This window comes from Branchiostoma lanceolatum, chromosome 5 (genome assembly GCF_035083965.1).
Source record: "Branchiostoma lanceolatum isolate klBraLanc5 chromosome 5, klBraLanc5.hap2, whole genome shotgun sequence".
Classification (NCBI taxonomy): Eukaryota; Metazoa; Chordata; class Leptocardii; order Amphioxiformes; family Branchiostomatidae; genus Branchiostoma; species Branchiostoma lanceolatum.
Window position 1 is genome coordinate 11,957,933 of NC_089726.1, and position 10,119 is coordinate 11,968,051.

At 40.2% G+C, this 10,119-nt stretch overlaps 2 protein-coding genes across 2 annotated transcripts; one reads left to right on the forward strand and one right to left on the reverse strand.

The window, feature by feature from the left end:
* Positions 1-360: 360 nt before the first annotated feature.
* On the reverse strand, positions 361-3,613 carry LOC136435155 (protein shisa-4-like). The gene is made up of 4 exons (XM_066428394.1): positions 2,945-3,613; positions 1,910-2,105; positions 1,529-1,701; positions 361-1,090 (listed from the first exon to the last, which is right to left on the reverse strand). Exons 1-4 carry the CDS (start codon positions 3,018-3,020, stop codon positions 876-878), a joined length of 660 nt encoding a protein of 219 aa, XP_066284491.1. The 5' UTR covers positions 3,021-3,613; the 3' UTR covers positions 361-875.
* A 1,095-nt stretch (positions 3,614-4,708) lies between these two features.
* On the forward strand, positions 4,709-9,925 carry LOC136435156 (membrane-spanning 4-domains subfamily A member 8-like). Its single transcript, XM_066428395.1, has 7 exons — positions 4,709-4,826; positions 5,432-5,617; positions 6,155-6,214; positions 6,634-6,752; positions 7,145-7,289; positions 7,505-7,589; positions 8,707-9,925. The coding sequence occupies exons 2-7, from the start codon at positions 5,456-5,458 to the stop codon at positions 8,937-8,939; spliced, it is 804 nt and encodes a 267-aa protein (XP_066284492.1). The 5' UTR covers positions 4,709-4,826; positions 5,432-5,455; the 3' UTR covers positions 8,940-9,925.
* The last annotated feature ends 194 nt before the right edge of the window (positions 9,926-10,119 follow it).

Here is a 10,119-nt window from a genome sequence, read left to right on the forward strand (position 1 = left end):
GAAATCCGCGTAAGTAAATCATCCGGAAGGTGCGCACCGGAGGTGAGACATAGCCAATGAAGAGTCAAGTGAACTTGGGTAAACTTTAGAGTTACCGAATTTGTAAACAAATAACAACATCGAGAAATCTCCATTTAAGGAAAACAAACTAGTACTGCTCAAAGTGACACAATGCATTGCACATGCGCGTTGAGGAGGCGTGGAACATATTAGGTTAATGAGAACACAGTGAATGAACAGTGAATAAAGTTATATTCGTGGAAATTCATGATCAATAATGAGCTTGAATGAAGTTGAGTTTTCTTTGTCTTTTTCCATCCACAGAGTATGTACTACAAGACAAGAAGACAAAGCCTTGAATTAAGCTGAATGATACAAACACAGTTTTAATATATAAAAGTTGATGAAAAACGTGACCAGAATAGTCTAGACTTCGTAATAGTCTTCAGTCACCCGTGAATAGTTTTATCACTGTTTGGTAAGTCACTGGATAACAACATACTTTATACACAACAAGTGTTTTACCTAAGCCCTGTGCAAGCTAGGCTAGGTGACTGACAGGCACCGAAACGTCGCTTTAACTTTGCTATTCACTCTCGACATGCAGTCACGTTTGGAAGAACGTCTACTGTCAGCTAACGTCAACTGTATATATAAGGACTGTGATCGAGAAATCCCCTCCCTTATTTGACTAGTCAGTAGCACGGTACAAAAGTGATCTAGCTATTCCCCTGTCAGCAGGACAATCAGGGTCTATATATATTTGGGACAAAAACCCTACATTGTAAAGTACACTTGAATCTACACGTGAAACGATGAAAGTAAGATACATGTAGAAGCACATTATCGTGCTAAACATAGAGGAATATGATTTTTCAGAAATCCTGCAGAACGATAGTTTGTGCTGTCTGCTTCCCGTGGTATCCATGTGGGGAGCGGTATGGATACGTCATTGGGTTCATGTAGCCATGGTAACAGATCTGTGCATGCGCAGGAAGAACGGGCGAACCGCACGGACAGGGACGACGGCTGCTGTACCCACTTGATCTGGTAGGGGGTGCGTAGAACCCATGGCGTCGTGAGCTTGTATCTGTAGAAGAAGTGATTTTCGTGTTCGTCACCGTGTTGAGAGAACATAGGAATGTAGCACAATACTAGATATCTTCCTGTTGTGTCCTCTATACCACATTTCTACATTTGTATGTGCTCCCAACTACTGCTTGTGGTCATCATAGGGATGACTAGTAAATGTAACTAGTGGCAATATGAAAGCTAAATCTTTAAATGGAGCATATCGGCTTATCTAAGTACGCTAATCCAGGCGTTGATGTAGTTGTCGTTGAATTATGCTCTAAAGCTTTTAATTTTAAATTCACTATTGAAAATTGCTACATGTACAAGTCTCTGTAGATAAACATGATTTTGTTACATGGCACAGTCACGTATTTGTTAACGAAAGCGTTATTCGTATAATTGTCAAACTATCTGGCAGGCTGTGAGCTTAATGGATATATTTTCTTACACCTACACTGCATTCGTCTGGCGCTGCCGCTACCAAAGCTGTCCCTGTCATCCTCTTCATCGCTCTCTTCTGCTACCCCTTTCTTGGTTCTGCATCTCTTGCAGCACCACCCAGCGACCAACAAGAGAACTACAAGGAACAGGGTAGCGACCACCGCAAATCCAAGCTGAATGATCAGGCTGAAAGACAAACCATAGTAAATGTTTAGGCGTCATTCCGACCAGTGAAATTTCGTATTGAAAGTACATCATATTCGCCAGAAGGCAATGGAAACTGCAGTCTCGCCGTTGCGTTGACAAGTTAGAAAGATAGAAACAGTTTCAACAAATCTTTAACCTTTTCAATCCGGGCAATCAAAACTTTAATTTTCCCTGGTGTCATCCTTACCTTAGAGGGAGATTGGGCTCGTTGCAGACGGTGCTGATGAGACTCGAGTTGTCACGGCAACAGTACTTGTTGTCACACACCCCGCAGCAGTATGGGTACACGCCATCGTCACAGCTGAATTCTGGGACATACGTCCCCGCAGGATTGTAAAACGGAGAGCAGGTTCTCTGTGGTTGCTGAAGCTGTGCATGCACGACTGCGGAAATGCAACAAAACGTAATGGCAATTTTATAGCTCCACCATGTACATCTCTAGATATTCTAACGTTACATTTAATGATCACTAGTACTGACTGGCTAATTAACGCCCTGAACTTGGGGGCACAGATAATGTATAAAAGTAGGAGCGGTTCAACTCTTGAAAAAGACGAATACGACGAAACCGATCGAATACTTAGTCTTAGCGGTATCATTGTCCTAGCGCCACAATATCGTACGCCTAATGATTTCCAGTAACTTCATATTTTCCATACCAAAAGATCTACATTCCAACGTTAACGTTCTTTCTACAGCAGAAATACAAAAGTCCCTTTTATGCATCTACCATATCTTTCTGTCGGGCTGATTAAACTACGATGGCTACGGTTGTTTTGTTCTGCTCCAGAGACCCACGGTACGAGACCAGGAATATTTCATAAGCAAGTTCATGTGTTGTGGTACTTTACATTGTTTACGAAACAGTTTACAACATGCTATTTCAATATCACATCGCAAAATATACATTATCTCAAACCACATTTGCGCCTAAGATTATTGCTTGAGTTTACGTTAAGTTAAGACAGCTTAGGATACAAAGAATGTCATCGTTGCCTGGATTTCCTCACAGAATACAGCCTAATACTACTATTTAGAAACTTAATGCAAAGTCGGGTCTTAAATAACAACATCAAACATATCACGCAGTAATCGTGGCAAGGTGCTATTCATGAAGACTATCGCACACTTAACCATCTAGAAACAAGAATGAAATATTCAATTCCTACCTTTATCTAATAAAAGCGAAAAGACGTCATACTAGAATGATACCTTGACTTACCTCCATTTTCATACAAAGTTGAGACGAATGACAGGAAGACAAGAAGATTAGTGAACTGCAACAGTCTGCACTGCATATTACTAGACTGTTTCTGCTAGCGTCACCGTTAATATTTGTTCTGGCCACTCGATGGAAACGAATCAAGGTAGCGTCGGCAACTTCTTCTTCTTTACAAGCTCTGTGAACTGTCCCTGAATTAGAATACAAATGTGGTTGAAAGTTATGTTCCTTACAATATGTCTGCTGTTACAAATAGCTTGTATAGCACAACCGGTACCCAAAGCGGTATCTGACAAAGAACTGTAGTTTTAAACACGCGAGAAAAAAGTAATCTCTTGTTAAGTGGACACGCTTTTCTGTGGCAACTCGGGACCACTTGATGCTAATCTCCTCGCCTTGTTGAGTGCAGTAATTGGGAGTTCGTGTATAGGGCACGACTGCTGAGCAAACACTAGATTTCTCACCAGCCTGGTCCGCCATTTTTCTCGGGGAGTTTACCGAAGCAGGGGACGGTCTTGGTTGAGTTGAGCAATTGACGGCCAAGTTTGACCACAACAACTTGTGAACGCCTGATGCACCGAGAAGTGCACCTTTGCAACGACAACAAAAACACGTCTTGTTTTCCTCCCACAACAAGGTTGTTTTGAAACATTTGAATTTGAAGCTATAAGTAACAAAAACTATCAATAACGAATCCCGTCATATAGATGCACATTTATACAGATATACCAAAGCTTCCTCTACAAAATCTTTAAACAAAAACGCACGAACGAAATGGCTAGAGTATTGCTTACTAACTTTCCTTTCTGAAATTAATGAACATCGGCAGTAACGTTACATCACAAAGGTCCTTCCCAATTATAAGTTTCTGGGGAAAATCGAAAATTCAACTACATGTAGTGTACGAACGTGATTCTACGTGGAAAAAATGCTGTTCACTGTAGCTTGGAATTCCATCTTAGTTACTTCTATATTCTACGTTAAATTTAGCTAAGAAAGAGGAAATGCAGGACGCAGTGCATGAATTTACAAGTACAGGATACACCTGCTGAAGATCAAACACGAACAGGTTGCAGAAAAGATCATCGCAGCAGATTAGGTTTCTAGAACGTACAGAAACAAGTGCCGGGTGAAGTCATCTGTGGTAAATCAAAATGACAAACATTCGACTATATTGGCCATGGGTCATTCTTTCAAGTTGCAAACGCCAGCAAGACCATTATCGGCCGACATTGGGGATGTTTTAGATACGACTTTGTCAACGTTGGCTAGTTAGTCTGTATATTAAACGCAAACTCCAGCTGTCCGGGGGTTTTATATATCTGACCGGTTACGGGGCGGCTGCTATAAGCGCGATTAAATCAGGCTATTGGCTAGTTATGATTCGGCAAAAAGTGAATATTATTAAATTATTAAACAAATCACGAGGAGAGTGAGCCAACGGGAAGGGCAGCATTTGGCAAATGAACCCCAGGGTGGTCAAACTCCCCTGGCAAATTATTCTCCTGGAGTATATCCAGCGTAGCGGTTAGTCTGCCAAATACTACTGAATGCAGGCAGACATGCACACGCACTTGCCGCAAATAAGTTCCGTTCACATCATGATCAGTATCTGAACTGTTCTAGCTATGTGCATAGCTGGTATAACTCCCTTTTGCGTTTTACATTAGCTTTACACGTTATACATCATCACAACTCCTGCTCAAGTCGCCAAAGCGCTGTCTTTTTAAACACCGCTCATGTTTAGGAGCTCCGCCCAAGTCAGGTGGTAGCAACTGCTATTATTACGCTGCGTCACAGGGAGTGACGTCATACCACCCGGAAGTGGCAGACATTTTGTGCTGCAGGTCAGGCTGCCAAGCTTCTTGTTTCTCGAATCAAGGTGCGTCACAGTGAAATTAAGACATCTATAGCGTCTTGGTACCCCTTCTAGCTACGTAAACATTGTAGTTACAGTGAACTATGACATAATTTTGGTTCAAAGGCGGTGCTGTAACTCTGTGGAGAGTTCTGTGGCCAAAGATTATGTAAAAAATGGCCTGAAAGTCTACTTAGTAGTAAACGTTTAGCAGGAAGAGGAAATAATTCATCAAAATTCTAATGCTTTCAAACCTAGATAGTGAAACATGCTAGACATAGGCTATCATACTGTAGGTAAAATTATCGAGTCATCTTTACATATAAACGTTGTATATCCACCATGAAACATATTATCAAACGTATTGTTACATTGTAAGACTTAGAAGTAACGTTAACGTTACATGCATTAATTTAGACCATTACTATTTAGATAATCGTGAACTTGGATTTTTGGAAGAAGTTATTACAGATGATCCTGTAGATGTTCGGAGTACCATTATCTTGACAGTTCATGAACATAAATCCATCTTATGTTAAACAATATTTTAGAACCTTAAAAGTCAAAACTAATTGTAGTATATTTGTGATCCAACGACAACATGTAATACTATGTAATCTTCTACCCAGGACTGGTAACGTTAACTTTAAACCATGGGGTATGACGGAAAGTACCTCCAAGGGATGGGATGGACCCTTGTGGTGATGGGGTCTCTCAACATCATCCTGGGAATAGCAGCGGATGCTGCATTTGCCTCCATGGGTGCATTCACCATCTTCCACTACATCAGCGCACCCATATGGAATGGCATTTTTGTAAGTAGTCACCTGATTTTACTGGTGTTTTTAACAGTACAGTTTCAGGTTTGCGATTATGCCTTCAAGTACAATGTACCTGGGAGTTAATATCAACCTAGAAGTTAGAACTGAGGTGTTCAAAAATTTGTTTTCCCTAGAACTTATCTTAGAGTGAAACTCACCGCTACCAATTACTCGTGTCGTAGCATCCACATTAAATATCTTTAGACAACATGTGCATCAGCCATTCGCCAGCTGGGCAACCCTGGCTGTTCATGTAACAACGTTGGCATGCCGAACCAATAAATGAATAAAAATGTGCATAGGATATATATGACAGGCCGCATGTCTGCAAAGCTGGTGTGGCATGCCAAAGGGCGGTTATACAGGCTATATAGATATTGTTACAGATTCAGATCATTTTGTCCTCATGGCATTTTATTCTTGCCAGGAGTGACAGTATCATCATTGACTTTTTTCCATGGTTACCTCTCAGGGTCAGACACATTCACACATACATATACTAGTTACATAGCTTGTATTTGTTCCTCACAGGTTGTCATAACTGGTGTCTTGGCGATTTTCAGTGGAAAGAAACCAACGAACAAGGGTCTGGTAGGTGGAGTTACTTCTTTGAAAGTTTCAGGATGATACATCTACAACATGCTTAACATCATTTTTGTATCTTGTCAAACATTGCTTGTTTTTTTTGCCAATCCCATCACTAAAACAAAAAGCTTTTACTTTTTTTGAATTGTTACATCAACTTGTATGTGTACTATTACAAACTGACTTTGAAAGTTAAAGCAGACTAGAAGAAACACACTATTTTATTTGTTTTGAAAGATTTTAACTGTTTTCTAACACAAAAAGATTAGACTGACCAAATTTGTCTTCTACTAGTCTTCATCAAGTTAACTGAGGACCAAGTTGCTCGTTACATGTGACACTTGACATATGTACCCGCAGTTTTTGAGATTACAATACAACATGTAATGTTTTGTATTTGTCTATTGCCTTCTTTGTTCTGATAGATGGTGGGACTGATGATACTGGGGATCTTCACAATCATGTCTGCAATCTGCAGTTTCTCCTTGAGTATTGTTGGATCTTTTGTTGATGGAAACTGTGGTTATGGTTTCAGACCATGGGGGTGAGACCTTATCTTTGTTTATTCTTTGTGATGTTTTTATTTATTTTGACTTTTGGACAGCTCCACTCTCCGGATCCTGTGTATCACTTTTATTTGTGATGAAATGGTGTAGTGACCTCCCGGCACAGTCATGTGTACAAAAATGTGTATTACCATTGTTATTGTTTCTTACATACTGTACAAGAAATACCAATATGCCGTATCTTGCCTACAAGTGAAAAAGTCCTGACTGACAAGATGTATGATAGGGAATACTGCAAGCTGAACTTAATGTATGCTTCAATGCTTTCATAGAGTAAGAAATATGATGATGATATCTGGTTGTCATGGAGGACTGTTGAAAACTTGAAATTATTTCATCTAACAGATTCTCACTCCTGTTGTTGATGTAGCTATGGTCGTGACTGTACATCAGCGTCCATTGCCCTGCATGTGGTGAACGTTCTGCTGGCTCTGGCTGAGATTGTCATGGCCTTCGTAGCTGCCATCATGCCCTGTTGTGGGCTGGCAAGTGCAAACAACCCCCACGTTGCACCTGTAAGTGTGGAAGAACATGTAATAGATACATGTACAGTTGAACATTACACAAAAAACAGTCTGCATTCTTATATCAGGTGCTAGAATGCCATCTGAAAGCATGTAATTACTTAAGAAATGAACGATATTTTGAACACAGCATGTGACTACAGTTACTGTCTGTCCCAACATAAAAATTTAAGACTATGTTACAGTTTTTATTATTTTTTCCTCAGGTGGTTGTGTACAACCAGGGACCTAACATGATGCAGGGACCAAACATGATGCCTGGCCAAGCTGCTTATGTTGTTGTCCAGACAGGTAACTATTTCATTGTTATTGCTGAAGTTAACGAGTTTTAGAGTTTCTTCTGTTGCAGGATGGCACACAAATGTCAATACATATGTGTAGTATAATTTAAGGATATTCTGATTAAAGCAGTAATCATCATCATCATGTATTTGCATTTGGTATTACATAAACTACACTAAACTCACAGATGTTGTATAAAATCTCTATCAAAACAATAGGCCACTCCTGACTGTCCATCACAATTACCAGTAGCGGTTCAATCAATAAGAGAGTGGCTGCATGTCCATCAAATATTTGCGTTTTAATGTTTTTCTTTTGCATTTCTAATGGGGGATGCCCTAAGATGGCACTTTTTTTACGCGCTCAAACTCACAACGCTCCATCGCTGGTTGCCAGAGAGTGGTCTGGTTTTGATAAATGAATTTTAAACATAGTCATCTAAAGACCATTCTTTTCAACGAACACTTAAAGACCCACATTTTCAGTGTTTTCTGAAGTGATATTTCTTATGTGTATGATAGTTGTGCAGGGGTTTTTCTATAAAAATTGAACAAGAGGAGCACACACAGGCGAGGGAGTGAATTCTATGTATTTATGGAAGAATCCAATGCTGTGTGAAGACTGTATATTGCATAATAAGCTCAAATCTGAATTCGACAAGGGGGTACTGGGCTATAACAAGAGGGCGCAGCGCCCCTCTTTCCCGATTTAGATGAACCCCTGGTTGTGTATCTGCTTGGCCCAGGTTGTATATTTAGGCGCCAGGCCGTCTAATTACGCAGTGACCCTCTACTCAGCGCTACCATCATTGACAAAATACTATTTTTCGACGAAACAAGAAATGAATATGTACACATATGTTTTAAATGGAAATGACAGCTATGTGCATGAACTTGATTTAATAACCTTCCTTATCAGCGTAGTCAGTGGTCACAAACACGGCGTGCTTATGCAAAATAAGATCAGTAAAAAATCAGTGCAATGTTAGGGCGCGTGACATCTTAGGGCACCCCCCATTATATTTTGTTGGAGGTGGGCAGGGCAGTGGGATCGGTCTATTCGCAGGTAACAGATGTTGATCCACATGTATACTTACTAAGCTCTAATCTTTGCTGACCTTTTCCAGGTGTTCCAGGTGCGCATGGTATCCAGTACTCGACTGTCAGTGGCATGCCACAGCAGCAGGTGTTCATTGCCCAGCACCCATACCCAGCAGCAGCCCCCATGCAGGGGTACTATGGTGCCCAGGCTCCGCCTCCTTACATGCAGCAGTCCAACATTGGTGCAGCTCAACCACCTGCAGCTGCTCAACCACCAGCAGGCCCTCCTGCAGAGACAAAGACCCAGCCACCTGCTTAGCTGAGGGGGAGATTGGGCACGGCTGTCTCCAGGACCCATCCTTCTGTCCCGGGATGGAAATTTGCTTATTGGAATCTGAACTTCATGACACGAAATTGATGAAAACGTATTTTTGTAAGCTTAAAACAACAGATCAACAACATGGCCTCCCAACAAATTTGGGGACAAATTTAAAGCTGCAGACAGCCCTTGTCTGGAGTGAGATATACAAGGCTTAGGTGTGACAGGATGATTCAAGTACACACATTATTGTTGCTACTGGGTCTTTTACCCGACATTCTCAGCTAGTGCATAGTCACAACTTTTGATTTTGCATTACAGGTGTGTTATATTGGTTTTTGTTCTGCATTTGTCAACAGTTTGGTAAATTGTATATTATCTACTTTTGTTAGAATGATTAACAATTGACATTTTGTATGTAATGATACATAATTGGTGTGACAAGGTACATGGAACATTAGGAATTAGTATTTTTTTGATGCAGAGGTGATTATTTTAATCAATTTGTAAGTGCAAACCATAATAATGTAGGATTTATAGCTAATAGTTTAATGAAATGACAGATACATTCCAAACTTTACTATGGACATATCAAGGTGTATAATAGCTTGGTTTGAGTCTCATTATGATACAGGCACACAATACTTGCTTTTCAGGTCAGTCTAATCGGTTGTTATAGCAAAGTTGGATGATGTCAATCATGATCGAATCAGGATGATTTTTCTAGGACCAAACTTGGATATAAAGAGGACCGCTAACAGTAATAAGGACATGTTTTGAGTGTGAACTTGTGTATGCAGCTGGCTACACTTAACATGTAGTGCATTCTTTGTACTATGAGATCAAGCTTTTAAACAGCACCATTTGTTTGTACTGTATTTACAGATATTGATAATCATATATATATTGCAAGGTTACAGCAGTGAAGACTATATTGCAGTGTGTGCCATGAATGTCAACAAGATGTATGTTGTTAGCATCTCTTATGTCAGTTCATGAGTCTTCACTTTGTTTATTGCAATACATAACTGTTACATGTAGGCCCCTTAGATTTGCATGTGTAACATGTGCAAACTAAAACCTAGTTTCAAGGATGCATAAAAAGCAAGCACAAAAAGAAAACACTCCAAACTCTGCACTTTAAGTACACAGTTACATATGTCTGCAGTTAATATAAAGA

Bases quoted from the DNA above. Each gene is read 5' to 3' on its own strand.
- LOC136435155 (XM_066428394.1), bottom strand. From the start codon at position 3,020: ATGCAGTGCAGACTGTTGCAGTTCACTAATCTTCTTGTCTTCCTGTCA. The intron at 1,702-1,909 runs GTAAGGATGACA...TTTGTCTTTCAG, and splicing joins GAGCCCAATCTCCCTCTAAG to CCTGATCATTCAGCTTGGAT. The intron at 1,091-1,528 runs GTAGGTGTAAGA...CTTCTTCTACAG, and splicing joins CAGCGCCAGACGAATGCAGT to ATACAAGCTCACGACGCCAT.
- LOC136435156 (XM_066428395.1), top strand. From the start codon at position 5,456: ATGGGGTATGACGGAAAGTACCTCCAAGGGATGGGATGGACCCTTGTG. The intron at 6,215-6,633 runs GTAGGTGGAGTT...TTGTTCTGATAG, and splicing joins AACCAACGAACAAGGGTCTG to ATGGTGGGACTGATGATACT. The intron at 6,753-7,144 runs GTGAGACCTTAT...TTGTTGATGTAG, and splicing joins TATGGTTTCAGACCATGGGG to CTATGGTCGTGACTGTACAT.